Source organism: Eublepharis macularius, chromosome 8, assembly GCF_028583425.1.
Source record: "Eublepharis macularius isolate TG4126 chromosome 8, MPM_Emac_v1.0, whole genome shotgun sequence".
Classification (NCBI taxonomy): domain Eukaryota; kingdom Metazoa; phylum Chordata; class Lepidosauria; order Squamata; family Eublepharidae; genus Eublepharis; species Eublepharis macularius.
This window is the reverse complement of record NC_072797.1, coordinates 105,878,930-105,900,708: the sequence shown is the minus strand read 5'-3', so window position 1 is coordinate 105,900,708 and position 21,779 is coordinate 105,878,930. Positions and strand designations below refer to the sequence as shown.

General features: G+C 41.0%; 1 protein-coding gene across 1 annotated transcript in view; it reads left to right on the top strand.

Moving 5' to 3' along the window:
• The first annotated feature begins 7,242 nt into the window (after window positions 1-7,242).
• Window positions 7,243-21,779, top strand: part of PTPRD (protein tyrosine phosphatase receptor type D) — a 513,284-nt gene continuing 498,747 nt past the window's right edge. The window contains exon 1 of the mRNA XM_054986312.1: window positions 7,243-7,314. Coding sequence (XP_054842287.1) covers window positions 7,251-7,314 — 64 coding nt within the window. The 5' untranslated portion in view covers window positions 7,243-7,250. The remainder of the gene's footprint in view (window positions 7,315-21,779) is intronic.

Genomic DNA, 21,779 nt, shown 5'->3' with positions numbered 1-21,779 from the left:
GACAAAGAAAGAAGGTTATTCACCTTAGTTCACAACATGTTTGCGCAAAAATTCCTTCGTGCTTACATGTGATATTTCAACAGGTGACCTCTCTCTTCCTTTGTCCCATCAGTACTGCAAAGTACTTAAGATGTGACACTGAAAATTGTGCTATAAGAGCTAGAACAGTGGTCCCTAACGTTGTTCAGCCTGGGGACACTTTTGGAATTATGAGAAGGGGTTGTGTGCACCATCACGAAATGGCTACTCTTGGAGATGGAACCAACTACATGGAAGGGGGATAACAAAATATTCAGAGGCTCCAGGCTAAATATCTGTTAGGCTATGGATGACAGGATATGGTAGACAGGTCCATGGACCATTGCAGCAAGACACAGGTTCTTGGTTAAATGGCTTTTATTCAGAAATTAGATCATTTCCATATATATGTACATAGAACTACTCAGAAGCAAGGTAAGCATCTAAGCAGCAAGAGTAAAAGTTGACAGGAATGACATCATGTGAGAGAGACTTCTTTTTTAACATTCAAGTCTGTTCTCCCCCCCCCCCCCAATCATAAACAAGATTTTGGCGCTTTTCTTGTGTGAGAATGTTTCACATATTTGTAATATCAAGTTGAGTCACTAGAAAACAAGATATAGCAAAGTCTGAGAAGGAGTAGCATACAAGGTCAGAAACACTAGAAGCTGTTGCAATTTGTTAGATAAACACCTGTGAAAGCCTGTGAAAGAAATAGTTATGGCATTGGTAAAATGACATCGAGTTACAGCAGGATACATTGGCTCAGAACAAAAAGATCATTAAAATTAGCATGGCTGGGGCTCAGACATGACAATATCCTTTTATGATGGAATCTGCTATTTCTGAATGAGTGTTCTCTGTAAACCTAACGATAATGCTTCCTGGGCCTTTTGAGGCCATTTTTTTCCAGTAAGGCCGAGGAAAGCCAAGGCTGACTCTTTCCTTTGGGAAAAGCAAATGGCTACCATAAAAACAGGGCAGCTATTAAGGACTACTTAGAAAGGATGCTATTCTCTGCTGTGGCTACCAAAGGCTTGTTCTGTCCACATGACATAATGCTCTAACATCATGCTTCAGTCGTCCTGTTGCCAGTATGCGATTTCCCAAATCTGCTTTTCCCTGACCTTTACTGGATGGGTGCAGTCCAAGTGCATTACCATGACATCTAGATGGGAACACATTTCCAAGATCTTGCCTACATCAGTGCCATTTTTATTCATTCAGTTGCCATTTTTCCCCACTGTGCCACAAGAAGACTTTGAATAAATTGGTGACTGCTATAGCAATTTACAATTAAAAAATGAAAGTAAAGGCCTACCAAAACCCTGGCAGGAAAAAATGCAGGGGGAAGGTATTAGAGGAAAGTGTACATAAAACTCCCACTTGCAAGCTCTGTTGCCAGTACTAAATGCCTCTTTAATCTTAGCCAACAGTGAGTGCAAAATGGAGAATCTATGTAGAAGTAGACTGATACAGTGTTCCACATTGGTGCTGTGTGCAATATTTATCAGCAGAAGATTGCCACAATCAATGTGTGGCTGTAATTGGTTAAGTAAAATTATGGAAATATACAAAGGGTTTCCCATTTTTGGCCTAATTTAAATGAACACTCATCTTGCACAAGTGGGGAACTCAGAAGGAATTGTGTCCCTAAATACATAAAACGTTGACATTAGTGATACATTATAACTTTGATTAGTAAACTGTATTGCAGATCAAAGAAAAGATAAGTCTATATCAAATATATATCAAATGCTGTCTATAGGTCAAATATAGCAAGCAAGTACAAGTCAGATGAATGAAACAAACTTTTATAGCAGAAACATTTTAAGTACTTCATGCTGTCAGATTGTTAAAGAAACATGTCAAATCCAGACTCCAGGCAGTTGTGGTTGTTGTTCCAGAAGTATATTAGTTCTCTTTTTGGAAGCACTTGAAATGTATCAGTGAAGAAACAATTCAAAATCCTATATTCTTCTTGTAATAGAAAATAATTCCTTGCTCAACTAATGTGTTCTATCATTTTCTGTCCTGATTGCCTTTCTATTTCTTTTGCCCATGGTATTCCTGGATTAGGGGTGGGCCAAGTCATTTGTGACCACTGGACTGTACAAATTTTCTTTACCTCTATGACAGGGCTCAGCAGTTATTGATGTTCCTCCTTGGTCAGCAGTTGAGCATGAAATCTGTTTACAAAACAGCCCCAGAACTAGACGTGGATTGGCATGCATGAGCTTAGTATATTATTGATGCTTTTACCCTGTTATGTGCAGTTTCTTCACTAATACAATACTATTACAAAAGTAGACAAAGACAAATTATCTTAATATAGGGGATGCATACAAACTTGAGCCATAACCGACCACTCTCACCATTGAAAGATATGACTGGGATACACCAGTTCATTTTTCAGACTACATATGATTATATATTATTTAGTTCTGTGTGCGCCTGTATGTGGATGTAGCTTTTCAACCCATTTTAAACTTGGCAAGACCATGGTAATAAACAATTAAATGGCTCTGAGTATTAGGTATGCACGCTAGAGGCATCGATCCTTTAATTTAGAAACATGCTCTGTGTTTGGCTATTTGGCATACACTGATAATATTGCAAGAAAGACAGAAAATTAAGTACAAGACTCCTGGAAAATGTTGCTTTCATACCATTTAATCTTAAATCAAAAACCTGACCGCATATCAAAACATTTCCCCACCACTGCCTACTAAAATCTGAAATGGTGCACCTGTTCTCCATGTTTGCCATGTGGAAAGGAAAGCAGCTATTCAAGTGACCTGTGTTGATGCATGGGAGTTAGTTGGATCTGGACCATTGTGAACGATATGTGGAAGTCTAATTAGCCCTAGTTCCCTGTTGTATTCTTTGTTGTATTTTAGGCAGTGGAAGTGGGCCAGGGCTGGGACTGAGAGGGGCCATGTCTCAGTGGTAGAGTACCTGTTTAGCATACGGAAGGTCCTATGTTCACTTCCTGGAATTTCCAGTTTAAAGGATCAGGTAGCAGGTCGTGTGAAAGACCTCTGCATAACACCCTGTAAAGCCCCTGGCAGTCTGAGTAGACTTAGATGGACCAATGATGTTATTTAGTATAAGGCAGCTTCACTATGTTCAAGTGCTTAGACTTTTGTATTTCACCTCTGAAACCAAGCCAAAAAAAAAAAAGTCTTTTAGTTCAAATCAGTGTTTAAAATTGAACCTCTCAGCCTCTACACACATGCTGTGGTGCTCACTCCCTCTTCAGACCAGTGTCTCCAGCACCTAATGGTTTTAAGCCCCCTTCTTTTCGACTCATTGTCCTTGCCTTGTTCTTTAGCCAGCTTCCTGAGCACTTTGCTCTCCCTTTCCCCATAGCACAAGGTCCCCCCAATCTTAATTGCTGTGAAGTTTCTTCAAAGTTTCCTTTCTGATTCATCTCCAATTCCCCTGTGTTCACCCTAATTCTCCTCCTCATATTTCTTTATATTCCCCCTTATTCTGTACCCTTCCTTCAGCCTCCTTCACTTTGTATTTCTTGTCCCTTAGCCTTTGTTCTTGTAAAGCCTTCAGCTACTCCTATGAGGTTTAAGCTTTGTAAAACTAACAACTTCTATTTTCCTTACTTCCACTGGAAGTGGATTACATACTATTTTTCCCTCTTAGCAACTAAGTATCCCAAGTCATCACACAAGTTTAACCAATTAGTCCATCAGCGGCTTTATCATTAAAAGTGCAATACAGATTCTTGAAAAATCCTTTCTCTTCAAACCACATGACTGATTAACAGTAAACATGGAAGAAGGTAAAATCTGAGCACATACATCAAGAGTCTGCTTTTTTCATCATAAATTATTTGTTTAGATTCCAGGACAAGATTACACTAACGCATATTTTGCTTGAGGCCACTTCATATGTAGTCAGATATTTGAACCTGGATCTGCTATAACCTGGATCAGTACTTGGCTGCATGATGGATTTTTTGCTGCCATAATCATGTTGCAGTAATTTATTTCCTGGGTTTCTATTGTATTGTGCATAGTGAATTTAGTGTGTTTGCTTATATTCAAAACTGAAAAGGACAGGGCACTGATATTAATTAAATACTGTTTTTAAGAACGGTGTTGCAATGTGCCATGAAAACTGAATATCAGTGCTGTCCTGAAGCAGATATGCATGCATTTGGAGCATCTTTGAAATAAATAATGTGCAAATGATGCAACCTTCTTCCCACTTTCCTGTAATGCTGACTCTAGAAGGAACACTTTAAATACAGCAAAGTTACATTTGTTTTTAAAAAGCATTTCTCCTCTGGTACATGCTTTCCTCACAAATCCAAATAATATTTGTTCCCTAAGCTGTATAACATCTCATCAGGAATGAGTTGGTGCATAAGCAGTGTGGATCAAGGCTTTAATTACCATGTTCTTGCTTGAGAGGATTTTTAGTTTTTGTTTTCTTTTTAAAATATGCCACCCTGGATTAGCCTTTTTGCTCCTGGAAGTTTGTAATAAAATGCAACCCAGTAGTGTGCACAATGGACCTGAAGATTGAGCATAGCACTGAGAAAGGCCAAGGAAGAAACCAGACAAATTGAAAGGGAATTCCTGCCACCCTATCTGGCACCATTCTTTGTCTTTCAATGAGTGAGGTCCACAGCTGAGGTTAAAGTATGTTGTAGGTCAGAACTAAAGCAGAGTTTGTGTGGAGTAGCTTGACAGCACTTGCCGATATCTCGCCTTGTTCATATCCAGTGTTACCAGCCCCGTCATCCGCATGACTTCACTAACAATTATTTTTAAAAAGCACTTTCCCACTCTAGTTGCCTGTGTTTTCACAGTGTGAAATACTAAAAGCCTCCTGTAGACACACAAGCAACTAAAGTGATTTTTTTTAAGGCCAGGGTCACTAGAGGAACATATAATATGTTTTTCTGGTTAGTTAAAGTCATGACATTCTCTATACATGAAAGTGTATAAAGAGAAGGAGCAGAAAAAGGCTCCGAGTTGTGATGTGAACAGTAACAAGTGCCACGTGGGGCACAATATCAGAGACTTTGCAGCTTTTAATTGCTTATGTCTGCGTGGAGAGAGGACAAAAGTGTTGTTCAAATATCTGCAGAATGCATTCTCATTTTCTACGTGCATATCATTTTGTGATGTTGGTTTTCATTTGCTATCTTACTGTAAGTATTAAGACAGTTTGAGATGGTCCAAGGAGGAGCATGCTCCTGCTAAGAAAAATATCACTGAATACTTTGCACCTGAGATTGCAGTGGCTGTTGGCAAAGCATATCTGAGGAAGATGGTCTTCATATATTTGCGAGTGTGAATTAATTTCGGTATATGAAAATACCTGCTCAATTGTTTACTAGTATTGAGGCCAAGCTAAATATATAGAAATGCAGCTGGGAGCCAGGAGAATGGAGCCTTAAAGGTCGTTACATTGAACACATCCCTTTTACTTTTATTATTTTCATTTTGATGGCCACCCAAAGCTTTGTTGTTCATTTGAACTATAGGAGAAAAATATTTTCTCCCAGTACTACATTAGGAGTAATAACTTAGATGAAAAGGTTTTTGGTGCAGCTCATAATTTTCTTCTTCATTACTTCTCTGTACCATTTATTTGCTGATTAATTTAAATGTGCATTCTACAAACTTGCTTACTGCTGTTATCTAGATATATATTTTTTTAATTCACAAGACCATCAGTATCTGGAAATAATTCTAGCCTTTGTCATTACTCTGTCTGACCAGTGCATGCAAAAACCAAAATCACCTCATCTTTGGAAAGTGCCTCTGATACACTTTTTCATCTTCTGTGATAGCATTGGAGTCATTATTGCAGCAGTTGGCTCTGATACGGTTGCTCAGACACAAATTGAGTCCGACAGGACTGATGTCTCATGGACTTTGCTGTCATTTGAAATGCTGGCATGAAGATGGTAGCAGTGAAAGCAGAGAGCTGGTGCTTTCATTATGTTGCCAGTGAAAGCTTCTTTAGGTTTGTGTTTTTGGAAACAGCAATCAGATCAAGAATTGTAGGTTTATAATAGTATATTTCTACAATATGATTTTCTTTTTCTTATCTCAAGTAGATTTTTGGTAGTAGTTTGAGGTGTAAAGCTGGCTCTTTATACTATCCACAAATCTATAAAGATCTCTTTAGTAGAATAATAATTAATATGAATTTTTTCACGTTCTGTTTTCATTTTAAACTTGGATGCGCTGAAGCCAGATATGCATGATGATGAAAAAAACTATTTTTTATAGTATACAGAACTGCTAAAGTGCATCTCTTACCACTGGTTAGAAAAAAGTACAATTAAATTGTAGGCTTATCTTAGTGACATAGTTGGTGCTTTAGAATTTCCCATCAAAGGAGATGTGTTTTGTATTTTATAATTTCTAACTCAACTGGGAAAGCATGAATATAAAGGAGTAAATTTGGTTGTTTCTTAAAGGCAGATGTTCATACTGTATTATTCATTAGTTCTTATACACAATACAGAATTAAACTGACTGAACTGGAATACAGACCTTTTATTCATTATTTATTCTTTGAATTATGTAGTTTTTGTATTGCTTTAAATCAAACAGTAACTTTGGGTGGGTGGATATTGAAACTTTTAAGATGCCTAACTGGGTAAGACTTGGTTGGATTTATCCATAAATACCAATATGCTAGCCTTGTTGATCTCGCATTAGGAAGAAAAGCTGATTTCTCTCTGCTGTTCTTACCTTATGCAAAGACAGTAACTTCTAGTATGTTGTTTGTTATCAGGGTTTTGTCCTGAAGGTTGAATCCTTCTAAACCCCTTTAAAGAGTATCTTCATGGCTTATGCCACTTAAAGTATTAATAAAGACTTCATTAGGACTGACAGCTCTTTCTTCTGATGTGATGCTAAGAAAGAAAAACATGTTGCAGCACATGGGAGTTGTTGATCATAGCATGGAGCTACAAAATGCCCTGGGGAAAGATGCTTATTGATATAGTCTTTTGGCAATGTGCAGCTCTGGGGTTAGTAGGGTAATCCCGGTCTTCTACGGTGAAATTTTATATTGGTCTAGATACATAGTGCATTTGGAGCAACAGCATTCTAAACATTGTTTCTCTTTCTTTCTTCTCTCAGGCTTTGAAAATTCTTCATCTGGGATTTCAGATTGGAGACATTCGCAGTGGCTTCTAAGCCAGTGACCGAAGCCGCCAAAGCATGCTGGTGCCAAGCTGTCGGATGATGTTTATAGCCAGGCCAGTAGTAGTGCTCCTGAGCTTCCTACTCTGTGCAGATGCTGAAAGTAAGCTCCTCGCTCTCTCCCCCATCCCATTTAAAGATAATCTTAGCCATGATGAATAGTTTTGTTGTTGGCACATTCTGCGGGCCTCTGAATAGGCTTCCTTTTGACTCAATCTTGAGACACTGTGGGATCTTCCTTGGCTCTCAGCCAGTATTTGGAAGGGATTATTTACTGAGTTTCTAACAATTTTTTCCTCACTGTTACTACCCCTTTTCATATGCATTGGAGGGTTCCTACTGCTCTTTATTTGCTTGTGATCATTTCAAAGAGACAATGCTAGTAAAATTGTATAGCCAAAACAAAAACTAAGCTTGTCTGCCAAAAGGCAAACAACACTTAGCCTTATTAGGTATTTTTCAGTTCCTTGGATATTTTCTTTTCAAGTTCTGGAAAATAAACAATGTAATATTGAGGCCAATTAAAATTCCAGGTCTTTTGTGTCTGTCACAGCAGCTGTTCTAATGTATTATTTCCGACAGCTGTCGTGGAGTACAGTATTTGAGGAAGCCATGCAGAACTGACAACTTTGAGGCTGGGCTATAGACTGTGAAGACTTTTGTGTACTACAAGCACCTAGGTTCTAAGTCCAGTACTCATATTATGGTACTGTAATTGGCCAATTAGTTTGCCAATTAATGAGAAGATAATTAAGAAATCGTTAGATTGGCCTTGTTTACATGTGATCTTTCTCCCAGCTGTCCTCTTCTTTTTTATAGTGAGGTATAAGGTGAGGGGGGGGGGGATCAGTTTCGTGAACGTATTGAGAGGCAGGTTTATCTAAATTGTGGTGGAGTCACTCTGCTGTTGATGCTTTTTTGAAAAAAATGTTTTGCCCTAATGAGTTGGCTTTTGAGCAGGATACTATGAGCACCTACATGTAGGAATGTAGGTAGGAGCTTCCTATCCCTGCAACTTCTCCACAACTGAATGTATGAATAGGAATGTAGTATAAGAATGTAGGTTTCCATTTGTCATTCTGTTCAGAAAATATTATAACGACCTTATAATATCTCTGTAGGGATTATTTAAAGATGAACTAGGGAATGCAAAGTTGTTATCAGAAATACACTTCCATGTTGGAAAGTGTTGGCATTGCTCGCTTGCCTGTTTTCTTTGACAGGGGATACTGGTTTTCTTGACATCTTCATGAAGAAGGGAGTAAAACTTGACACATTAGTATACATTAATTTAGTCTATCTTAACCAATTAATGCTGTGAGATTTTGGTGCTTGTACCACATAGTTGTTAATTTTCACCCAACATAAGCAGCTGCACAATGTTCAGGCACACTTCTGATTTTACTGTGAACTTCAAATTCCCCCAAATTAGTGAGAGGTGTGCACTTGGTAAAGTTGTCACTTAACTGAGTTGCACAATACACTTAACATTAAAAGCCTAAACGAATCTTCTTTCCCTCCTCTAGTATGACTCCTTTGTCTAAATGTAGCATCATGAACGTGCATGACATTAAAAAAACACGTGTGCACACAAAACGCACACAAACTAACTTACACAGAGACACAAAATACATACATGTTAGTTGCTGACAGTGGAGAATGTTGGGCCTCTTCCAAGACATTTAATGACCAGCTGGGAAGCGTCTGCATCAGGTGAAGCCAAGGACATTTTAACACTTCAGTCAACAAATAATTAGCTGGGAAAAACCTCCGTCTTATGGGATTAAGCATTTAAGTACTATCATTTTAGAAAATAGGAGATCTTAAATAGCAATATATTATATATATTTAAACAAATATTTATTTTTTGCAAACTGAAAACATTTCTAATGAAATTGTATGTTATTAGTCAAGTAGTATGTATTGTCGAAGTAGTAGTCAAGTAGTAGTTTGAAAAAAATGTCAGTGAAATAAGCCATTGCTAGGTTATTGTATGAAATTTTGTATGAAACTCCTACTTTCTTTAGTAACGTGTTTCCGTAGAGTGAACAGAAGCTCATCCTTTCTAGTAGTTTGCTGCCTTCTCCTTTGTTAAGCATTGAAGGCAGAAATTATGTTCTATTGAGAATCATTATCAAATTTAAACATACAGTTTTGTAGTAAGATGCTTTTAAATGTTTCCTCTTCGCAAATTATTGTTTTTAGCATTTTGTTCTTTGTTACTCAAAGCAAAATAAAATTCTGGCAACAGGCTATTAACCATTGTGAGTTTTGACAGGAGGATTTTTATTTCTGTTGCATGTTTGCCTCCTTAGGCTAGTTCAGAAAACTACTGCTATAAGGATAATAAGTGGGTTTGATAGTTTCCAATTAAATATTTCCCAATGGAAAATGTTTCTATGCTTTTTTGGGGGTGGTGGTGGTAGAAAAAGTACTAAAAAATCTGTGGGGAAAATTATCCTCCTTCTGGAGCTTTTGTAACATGTTATAGCAGACCTTGAGCTTCCAAGGAGATATTTATAGACATTTTCTATAGTTATCTGCTATGATCCACAGTACCCATGATTCTCCCTGTACAAATTATTCTAGTTGCTAATCATGAAACGATGATCATTAGATCATCTACCAAAAATAAGGTCATAATCTAACCAAAGAAGTATTTGTGCCCCATAGATTTCACTGAAACAAATCTGTCTGTCTGTCTGTCTATGCCCTGCCATTCTACCCAGTGAGGACCCAGAACTGATTACATAATTATCTCCTCTATTTTATCCTTGCAACAACCCTGTGAGGCAGGTTGGGCTGTGAGAACATGTGACTGGCCCAAAAGTTACAGAGGAAGCTTCCATGGCAGAACAGAATTCAAAACTGGGTTGCCCAGATCTTAGTCCAACACTCTTAACCACTATATGATGCTGGCACATTTAAGCATGCGCTTAGTACCTGAGTTACACATTATACAAAATTGTATTTTGAACCCCCGAGAGCCTGTTTCTTTGCTAAAAATCAACAAGAAGAGCTATGTACAGCAAACAAGCAGTGTATGTACATTGGGTGGCAGAGGGAGAAACAGGATCTTAGCCCATGAAATAGGAAGGAAACCTTGCCCAGCTTTTCTCCCCCTGGCATCTACCAGTACTCCTGAAAACATTGTTGATGATGTGTCAGGGAACCTCAGGCATGCACACACATGCTACAACAAGGAGGGGGAATCAAGCCACCATGTGCACTCCCCACTCTTACACTCCCAAGTTGTCCCCCTCAATCCCTTCCCGCAAATGCACAATGAAGATGATGACGAGTTTGCGATATCATGTCTGCTTTGTGTTTAGAAGAGATTAATTTGGGCTAGGTAATTACAACTTTATTCTGCTTTATATTCAAGGACCTCAGGGTGCTATGCCTAGTTCTCTCATCTTCCATTTTCTGTATAACTATCATATGAGGTAGCTGATGAGAGAGAGTGACTGGTCCAAGGTTATTCAGGGAGCTTCATGGCTTAGTAGGAATTGAACCCAAAGGTCCCAATCTTAGTCCAACATTCTATGTAAAACTGGCTCTCATCATAGGTTGAGCATCACTCATTTTCATGTTAACAACAACAACAACATTTCATTTATATACCACCCTTCAGGACAACTTAATGCCAAACTCAGAGCAGTTTACAAAGTTGGTTATTATTATCCTCACAACCATCACCCTGTGAGGTGGGTGGGGCTGAGAGAGCTGTGATTAATCCAAGGTCACCCAGCTGGCTTCAAGCAGAGGAGTGGGGTAGAGTCCTGGCATTCTTAACTACCACACCAAACAGGCTCTCATAATATTCTGTTACAAATACTGCGTTCATAATCATATTCACAAAGTTTGAACATGCTCCTTTCTTCTGATTTGCCAAAACTTTGATTGCAAGCAGGATTCTTCATCCACAGCCTAGGGATCTCAGGTGCCTGCTGGTGACAGGCAGTCTCCCCATGGCTTACTGGCTTGCCCACCAGTCACTGGCAATCAGCAAGAGGTTTCAGGCTGCCCAGAGATTGCCTGCCCCCAGCAGCCATCCGGGGAACACACATTGTGCACATGCACCTGGAGGACATGACAGCGTCACTTCTAGAAGTAATGTTGTTGTGCAGGCTGCAGGAGTGCTCCCAATTTTGTTTGGGGCCCCGTGCAGAGTGTGGGAGTGCTCCTGTGGCATGTATGACAACATCACTTCCAGAAGTAATGTTGCTGTGTTTGCTGGGAGGGTGTGCGTTCTTTGCACACTCATGAAGAGAACATTGATGGTAAGTACCAGGTCCTCCCCTCCTGATGGGAAGATCTAGGAACCTGGGGACCCTACCACAGCCACACCTTCCTCAAATATCAATTCATACAATTTAGACTACACAACACCAGAAAACTAGTAAGAGAAATCGATTAGATGCACCGCTGTAAGATCCATGCAGAGCATAGAACTCTAAATGAGAAAGCTCAACCATTTGCTATATCCTAATTTGGGTGAGGGTGGAATTTGAAGTGCTATTTTATATTGTAATTTTTTATTATTTGAAACAAAGGATAACACAGGTTCATCTTCAGTCTTCAGTGCAGTCCCACATTGGGGACTGTGCATGCGCAGGCCTGCTGACCAGAAAAGATTTTTTAGCTATAAAAGACCAGAAGGGGGCGCTCCACCCCTACGGCACATGCATAGGAGTTTCCTGCTGAACGCAGGTAGGGGGCAGAGTGCCCCGTTCTCCTTAGTTCTTTTTTCGCTGCCGTTAAGAGAGGTTCTCCTTAGCTCTACTCCACACTTACCACATTTTTCTTCTGTGCAATCTCGTCATGTCTCAAAATCATTTTAAAGAAAATCTTTACAATGTGAAATAAAGATGCCTCTCACCATGAAACAGGATCGTTGTTTGCTGTGTCTAGGTGAAACTCATAACGTTTCAGGAGCCAGACTTTGCCAGAGTTTCACATCTAAGCCAGAAGTAAGAGACCTTCTTGGCCCAAGTAGTGTTATGGGAGAAGGCTCTCCCCGGCTCATATATGCTGGTAGCAATGATATCTGCCATGCTAAAGCCACTTGCCTACTCGAACCATGAACTCTGGTTTTGAGGGCCAGATCCAGCAACAAAGATATCTGCTGTGATGGAGTCACCAGCCCTCTCAAACTGTGAACTCTGTTTCCGAGGGCCAGATCCAGCAGCAAGTTATCTGCCTATGATAAACCTAATAGCCTATCACCCACTATTTGATACTGTGCAGCAGCAGTTTTCCTTGCAGCAATAGTTACAGTAATTCTTGTAGCAATAATTATGGTATGTGATAGTAACCAGCTTTGCTTTGCAACATAACTAACAGTAATACGTAGTAACAAACAGCCTTATTTTAGCTAACGGTTTATGATGGTAATAGACTTTGCAACAATACATGAAAAGATTCACAGGCTGTGCACGGGGAGGTATGCATGGGAAAAGAGGAAGTCATGAGTTTGGAGCATGGCAATCAACCACAAAATACACATATGCCTTATTTTAGTAGCATTATAAAAGGTCTGAATATTTTGACCGAAATCAGAGAAACATGGTGGCTTGCTTTTGAGAGCTCTTCTCCTTTGTTGCAACAGAGTTTTGTATCATTTTGCCTACTCCTGCCCTCTGTGTGGTGACTGACGATCACACAAGGGGGCTGACTTTGGCACAACTCCTAGATGGAGCCAACAGCCCATCCAGAACCATCCAGAACCGTCAGTTCCTGTTCTGAGGGCCAGATCTGGCAGCAGAGTCATCTGCCATGATGGATCTACTAGCCCAATATGAACCGTCCACTCCAGTTCCTACAGCCAGATCTGGCAATAAGTTATCTGCCTTGATGGAGACACCAGCCTATCCTGAACCCTCAGTTCCGGTTCCGAGGGCCAGATCTGGCAGCAAAATCATCTGCCAGGATGAAACTGCCAGCCAACTTGAAACATCAATCCAGTTCTGACGGCTGCATCTGATAGCAAAGCTGCACATTTCGAATCTAAACAGGAGGCTCTGACCACTGGTTCTGACTAATCATGGTCAGTTCCAACTAAGCCCTTTTGGATGCTCGTCAGATGATGAGCGATTTCTCCCCACCTTCCCTCTCTCTGGCAGGGAGTGTCATTCACCAGATCTGACTCATCGGGAATGCTCCACTTGCTTAAAGCCTGACTTAACCCTTTGCAGTATAAGTAGAGAACACTAGTCTGCCTAGATTTTCCCCCCACTTCACATCCCATTTCAGGAGAGTTGAGGGGGATCACGTGCCACTTGAGGATCTTAATGTGCTTAATCCACTGTGGAACTGACTGGTCCCTACAGCTTTCTCAGGGACCTCATAATCATGTGCACCTCGGTCTTCAGCAACCCTGATGCCGGTATATAACTGGCAGGACTTGCAAACTCGCTGCCCCAACATTCTCGCTGTTGCAGTGATTCAGTTGATTTCAGTTGATTTCAGCTCCAAATCGTTCGTCCGCTCTCTCCTCATAGGTCCTTGCCCTGCTTCTACTCCATCCAAGCCTACTCTCTGAGTTCAGATGATGGTGGGGAAATGATCCCATGTTGTTTCAACCTCTAACCAAGACCTGGGTATAAAGCCTTGCATGCTTTTATTCCGTCATGCCCTCTTGTCGCCTCGTACTGACAGAAGGGGAAATAAACTGTATGCAGCTGTTTTTTCACCTGTTTTTTCCCCTCATGGTGCTTCTGTAGCAGAACATGAATTACACAGATTGAATACGAAGAAGGAATTTTTGTATCAGTTAGAAGAACCAAAGGGTTCACAAACCTGAACGCCGTCTTGTGTGTTATTCTGGACATCATAAGGGTCTCTCAAGTCCTTTCAGACCTTATGTGGATGGATAGTGACAGTAAACTCTGCTCCAATGAGGCGAAGATCACTTGAACCATGGTGATCAGAATATATTCAAATATGATGCAAGCCTTGTTTGCAGTATTTTCTCATGGGGGTCCCTCTTCAGCACATCTGTCAGGCTGCCATGTGATCTGCAGCTGATATAACTTAGTAAAGCACTACGCTGTTGACATGAATATCAAAAAAAGTGTCAGCAATGGGAACAGCTGTCCTGCATTCCTTGATTGGCTGACCCACTCACACCCTCCTCCAATGGTGAGTAGGTTGCTAAAATCCCAATGTGGGACTTCACTGAAGACCGAAGACGGAAATAGTGTTGTACATAACAAACATAGACTACTTTCCTACAAATCTGTTTATTAGATGACTAAACACATTCTTAGGTCTTATGTTAATCTCATGATTAAAACAATTTCCCAACCTTTTTGGTTCTAGTCTGCAACGGAAGATGGATTTTATTCCTTCTAGTTAACTTCAGTTCACAGTTCTGCTGTTTCAAGGAGATTGAATATCATATCATCTCAAATGAGACTCATCAGTCAACCCTTTCACATGACTGGTAAAATTGTCTTGGAGGTCTAGCTAGCACCTTGGCCTCTCAGGCCTCTCATTGATTCGTCCCACTACTGTTGGTTTTGACAGCAGTTTGAAGATAGATGCATAAAATTGTCTTTAATTGTTTGACATTTCCAGCATGAACCCATAGAATTAATAAGTATTTTGATACAGTACCAATAATATGTTATCTGATGTATTTATTAATATATAGTCACTTACCCACTGATAGTGAAGATGGATTACACAGTGTAAGTCAATGGAAATAGAACTGGAGGAGATAAAAGAACCCACATCCTTTCCCACTTCTTTTACAGAATTACCTGATGAATGTTCATATCCCATTTATCTAAGTTTGTTTTCAATGCAAGGGAGGCAAGCTTTAGTGGATGAAAAAATACTGCTTTATTCTGTGAATGAACTATAGTAACGCCTTCCTTGACCATACCAACAGAATTAGATTAAAATATTACCATTAAAACTGGTATCTATTTTTGTGTCAGTTGTATATAGAAGTGCAGTAAAAGAATAATACAAGTTGGAATCACAAGCAATAAAAGGGGCAAAACAAAAGATGAGAACAATATAATACAAAATGAAAACGAAAGGGAAAGGGCATATTTATAGATTCCTGCTTCATTAACTGCATTATATCATATCTCTTTGCACAAACATCAATATTTTCCATTTCCATTGTTTGCTCAAATCAAGCATGAAAACATAACTTACATTAAAAATGTTATACAAAAGCAAAATGAGAACAGTTTGCATAATACACACACATACATATAATACACACACACACACACATACATATATACACATGTGTATATACATACATACACATACATATATATATATGAGACTAATTTCCAAGAAAGTTCACTATGAAATATATGAAACCTGCTTCTCAGAATGCTGAACTGATAAATTCATTTTTGGCCATGGATGAGGTTTGCTAGCAGAGAGCTGTGAGGATTGGAGCTGAAAGTTTATTAGATAATAGAACAATGAATGTAAATTGTAATTTTCCTTTTGCTTGTAATTAAACATCCCCCTAGGTGCTCTTCTGTAAAAGTAAAGCAATAATCTGGTGAAAGAGCAATATAACATGACTCTAGTGAATGTGCATGGTTGATGATGGATGTCCTGTCCTCCCTAGTTTCTGTGTAACCACAGTATATTTAGAAACTTACAGGGTTTCCTAACATGAGAACAGCTCTATATATTATATCCCTCGTTTTGCCTTCTTGGCCGAATTTCTTTGGCAGACATAGGTACTTTTAGTAAAAGTGACATCCTCTGGCTAGTGGCAAAGAACCTGTTGTTTTGTATCAACAGTGTAGCCTGGGATGCCTAGTGAAATACATGTGTATGACCTTTATCCATGCACTTTCCTGCCTTGGTATGGAATCCTTATTCTGTGTGTACACATTTGTATACTTGAGGCAATATTGTGTACTTGAGGCAATATTTCCAGAAATATGAGAGGGAGGAAAAGACATTTAGATTGAACTAAATTGATCTTCGGATCCCAAACAACGACTGATGGGCAGGTGGGTCAGCCGATGCTTGGGATCCAAACCACATGCATTGCCAATGCTCCTGTAATGTAATAAAATTGTCGGCATTTTTTTTACTCCAGAGCTGTGTGAGTGTGTGCTTGTTGCCGTGCCCTCCTCCCCTCCTCCACCATCAGTGCTGGGTGGCAGTCAGAAAAATACCAAGCAAAAAACAGTATAAAGAAAGGGGGGCCCAAGTTCCAGCAAAAAAACAGGGGAAAACAGCACCTCCCCCTAGAAAAACAAATGAATTTAATAAAATGAACAGTAACTATAAAACGCCAAACAACAAATTACCCACAACAGGATAAAATAATCCTCTCCAGAAGAACAAGCAGGAAAACGAACAGTAAATAAAAAGCCAGAAATCAAAGCCCCTGTCAGGTTCTGCCAAGGGCACCACCCTGTGAGACGCTGGCCTGCCTGACTTCAGCCTTAAAGGACCTTCAGAGAATATGCAGGATCCTACTCTGTGGAAGGAAGGGGGGTATACCTCACCCTCACACCCTCTCAGACCACTCACAGGTCCCTTCAACCTGAACTTGTCCCAACTGCCTTCCATGATAGCTGTCCCCATCCAGCTGTTGGTCTTACTCCTCCTCCTCCACCTCCTCTCCACTTCTCTCTCATTCTCTCTCTCACTCCTCCACTCCACCACACTCCTACACAACAAACCACTCTGCCCTGTGGGTGGACTTCCCTTTTATTCCTTCAGCCATGCCCCCTTCCTGCACTCTAGCCACGGCCCTGGCTGGATCAGGGTTTGCTCTGTTGGCTGCCCTGAGCCGTCACACCTGTGCCTCCTTGGCTGGCTGCCAAACTCTCTCTACTGGGTTGGCTGCTTGGGGCAGGCACACCTGTGCATCCTTGGCTGTCTTCCCTGCTTCTCCTGCAGTGTGCCTCAGGCAGCTCCACCTGGGGTTGTTTTGCTCCCAGCTGCCCCTTCCCAGTCTCCTCTAGCCTGCCTGCTGAGTGAAGTGTGGCCCGGTGCTGTCTTTCAGCTTCTGTCGGTGAGTTTGCTGGTGGTCTCGCTGTCTGGCCACCTCTGATGCCCGTGCCCCCTCTTTCCTGGCTTGGGCTCCTAGTCTCCCACCAGAAGATGGGGTTAGCTGGCTTTCCCCTGCCCCGTTTGACTCTCTGGGGGTTGGGTGTCCCTTCCCTTTCCTCTGTTGCTGGGTGTGGCAGGGCCTTGGTGTCTGTTTGAATGGATGAGTGGTGGTCGTCTGGCTGTCTCCCCTCCCCTTTTCCTGCTAAGTCCGGGGGCAGAACCTCAGACAGCCCCCATATACAAAAGCTCAATCAAAGCCCTCCCCCACACTCAGCAAAAAAGCACTTTTTAAAAATGGAAAGTAAAAACTTTCCCTCCCCCCAATCCTATCTCTCCTATATAGTAGGCCAACCCCCTCCCCCCAAAGAGAAAAAATCCTGTGAGTCTAACGACTCTCCAACCAGCTAGTAGCAGAAGTCCTCCAGGTGCAGTCTTTCAGGTGCATGTCTCAGCAGGCAGCAGCAGGAATCCACTAACTCCAGGATCCAGTCGCAGACTCGCCGTCCAAAGCAGCCAAACACAGAGAGAAAGCCACAGTCAGCAGCATGCATACAATGCTTATAGGACACAATCATTGCCCTAGGATGGGCTTCAAATCATAAAACCATCAAGAAAATAATTATGATTAATGCAAACAGCACTACTCACAGAGCTGGAACGGTTTGCTCTTCCCTTTATATGGGGATTCCACCAAAATTTACCTTCCCAGTGTATTTGTTTAGTCTAACTGTTCCTAAGTATAGACGAGCAATTATGCTCACAAAACTAAATGTGCTACCCTCTGCAGTTTCTGAAGGAGGCATATTGAGCTTACCTTTCTTACCTGAGCCTGTGGCTCAGGAGCTGTAAGTCATGTTCTTCGTTCTTCTGTGCAGCTCCACATTTCTGGCTCCAAAAAGTTGGAGGGGGCGCTCCCGACCATTTGTGCATGCGAGGCGCCCAACCGATGTGCAGAGACACGGAGCGCCTCTTTGCTCCTCAATTCTCTTTTTGCCACCGGTGAGAGATGTCTTCTCACTCTATTCTCAGCTCTACTTACCTCCTAACCGTTAGTTGTTTAGTTGATAGTTTATTTAGTAGTTGATAGTTTGATAGTTAATAGTTAGTAGTTTTTTGATTGGATAATGTCACAGAAGGCTCTATTCCAAAAGTGTGCAAAATGCGACACAAAAATGCCGCACACAGACGAGCACACCCTGTGCATACTTTGCCTGGGTGAGTCCCATAAAGTTACCACTTGCCACCACTGCCAACAATTTACACCTAAGGCGTGCAGTGATTGGGCAGCTCGACTTAAAGCAGCCCTTTGCGAGATGGTTCTGTCAGGATCCTTGAAGCCAGCAGCAAAACCATCCACTGAGCCGGACCCAACCCCCCCGTTCCAAGCCCTCAGTTCCAAAGACCGGGTTACTTGACCTCCCAAAACAATGCTCAGTTCTGTCTGGTACATCAGAACCGACATTGAAAGGAACCAATATTAACCCGAGGAGAAAGACGGGGTCATTCAAACGCCATTTCCCTGAGTCAGCCAGATTGGAACAAGCTTCCTTGGAACCAGTCCCAAAGGCCAAATCAAAGTCAAAACACTCGAAATGACCAGCCTCTACTCCTTCTTATAAAGATAGGCATCAATCAGCATCATGAACTCCTTCCCTCATTATTGAGGAAAAGATTCTCAGGCCTCCACCCACTCCATCTCCTCCACGCACCCCTGTTCTCCAACAGGAAGATGAGAGTGAAAGTATGGGTGATGACAAGGATCAAGCCTTTTCTGTGGCTCCTGTTCTGAGCCCGATGCAGTCGGATCTGATGGTAATTCCAGATTGGATGCGGCTGTGAGAAATGCAGTGCTTCAGTCATTATTCTCATAAAGTCTCCTCACATCCGCCCCCATTGGAGAGTAGCTTGTTATACTCCCAATGTGGGGCTGCACAGAACAACGACAAAAACAGCATTGCACTTAACTTTCTGGACAGGCACACATTCCCTCCCTCCTACCCTGCTGCGAGGAAAGAATTAAGCTCATCCTCTGGTGGCATAGGAGAACTGAGGGGCAAATGGGCGCTCTGTGCATTGGTCAGGCAGGAAAACGCCTCACATGCGCAGATGGTTAGGAGTACCGCCTCCAACTTTTTAGAGCTAGAAATCTCTGTCCAGAGTAGATCTGCGCAAGCGCAGTACCAGTGTGGGTCTGCACTAGACATGGACACGAAACGAAATACGAATCAAATTTCATGACGAATTGGGCCGATTCATGTTATGTAAAACGCGTTTCATGGGGCCACGATTTTCACGAAATTCATGACTTTTTGGGCTGATTCATTCAATTCGTGAATGATTTGTGATACCAGACAGGCTGGCGCTGACCCATTGATTCCCTAGGCAACATAGACCTGGAATGTCTGCAGACCTTTTGTTTCCATTGGAAACCCCAATCTTAGCCCACATAACCTTGATAGGCAGCTCTCCCTGTCAACTGGAGAGCTTCCATTCTGCCCTATACAGCAAGGAGCAGGGAGGTTAATCCCCTAGGCAACTGAGGAGATGGGCCTTCTGTAGCCATGGGAACACCAATCTCATCCCTCCAAACACTGTTAGGTCTGTCTGCCAACCAGAGATCTCCTGTTCTGCTCCATGTGAGCACAGCTCTCTGCCTCATGCTTTTCAGTTCCAGTAGACAGAGGGGGAGGGAGGACCTGTTGCTGGGATTTGGAGTGAGAAAGTGGAATTGGGAGCTTTTGGCTGGATTTGCTGCTGCTTAAAAGAGACTGAAAAGCCTCTTATTTTCAGTTCTTGGCCTTGCTGGGAAAGTCATTGGGTGAAGGTTCCTTCTTTCCTCCACCCCACCCAACCCCAGTCTCAGGGTATTGCATGGCTCTGGGGCCTAGCTTGACTGAGGCCTACCTTTTTTCCCTTTAATTTTCTTTGCTTATATTTTTATTTAGAGCATTTGTTCTTGCTGGCTTATTGGGTGAGGGTGGGTGGAAGAGAGCCTGCTGAAGTCTCCCTGCGAGTTTGGCATCTCTGGGTATGAAAAGGGCCATTGAAGTGCTGAGGGTTCTGACGAATAATGAAACTAAAATCATTTTGCGAAACGGGTCAATTCTGTGAAAGTTCGTGATTCGTGGAATTTGATGAAACACGAAATGCTCATTTCGTTTTTTCCCCATTTCGTGCCCAATAGTTACAGGTAAGAGCAACGCTATTTTCTCTTTGAATGTCCTTGGTACAACAAGGCAAAGCCGTAGTGGATTGAACCCTTGATATTACAATGGACAGTCTACAGCAGATATTTTACTTCCTAAATTATTAGCAGATTCAAGAGTAGAAAATTTACTTGTTTTAGCTACATTTTTAGATCAGGCATGAGAATTCGGGCAACTCACGGGAAGCAAGCTTATGTAGCTTATGTTTTTACTTTCTCTGGCCTGAATTCTTCCTTCCTTCCTCATATTTCCAGTTACGTTTGATAACTACTACTTAAGACCTATATGTCAGAGGAGTAAAGAAAGAAAGATGCAAGCCAGGCAGTGTCTCTCAATTTTCAAGTCAGAGCAAAATGGCGGCTGACTAAGGCAAGCCTTCTAATTTAACTCCTTGCTGCAGTTTATAAAAAGAACAGCAAGGGACAGCCCAGCCACGATTTCCGAAGTTTACCGAATAAATTTGGTAAAATTAAAGTTGGCATTACCAATTCTGATTTAGTAATCTCTTTTTAAGTTTGATAATACTGAATTTTATCGAATTAGGTTAAATTGGATATTTTTTACTGAATAGCAAACTTGAATCACACTTTTTCCAAAGTAATATTCAACAGCTGCTAAACTATATTATAGACATTTTTCTCATTGATCAAAGTAAATGATATATAAGACTAATATTCTACACTGATAGAAAACAGTTTTTACCACTTTTTTCCCCTGTGGAAAGCATTCAGCAGTTATATGTATACTGTCAAGTCAAAATTTTGCTTATTGTTCAGTAGTGCTATCTTCCTTTTCTCTTGCAACTATGTCCATCAGTTGTTGATTGTATCATGCAGTGAAGATTTGCATGTTGAATTACATTAGATCAGATAACTTTATTGCTTCAGCAGAGCCGTAACAATCAACAAAACACAAAAAGAAATACAGTAGTATTAACACAAAATTACAATATCAGTACAAATTACCACATAAATTGATCAGTAAACAATAATACAAGTTAACATAACCCTGTCAAAAATATAAATCTATAGAATCCATACAATCATATATAATATAATAAATCCTACCAAAATGAACTTATTAAATAAATTGATTTATAAGTATAATTTACTTCAATAATCTTAACTGTATCTTGGTAACTGATGCTACAAACTTTGCCATTTACATTGTGATCCATCTGTAAACAATAATACAACAATAATACATTTCCCTGCCAAGCAGTGGGGAAATGACCATTTAAACAGCAGGGCTTGGCTGGCTGGCCAGGAACTCCCGGCTGGCCGGCCAAGCCCCGCCCAACCCACAGTTT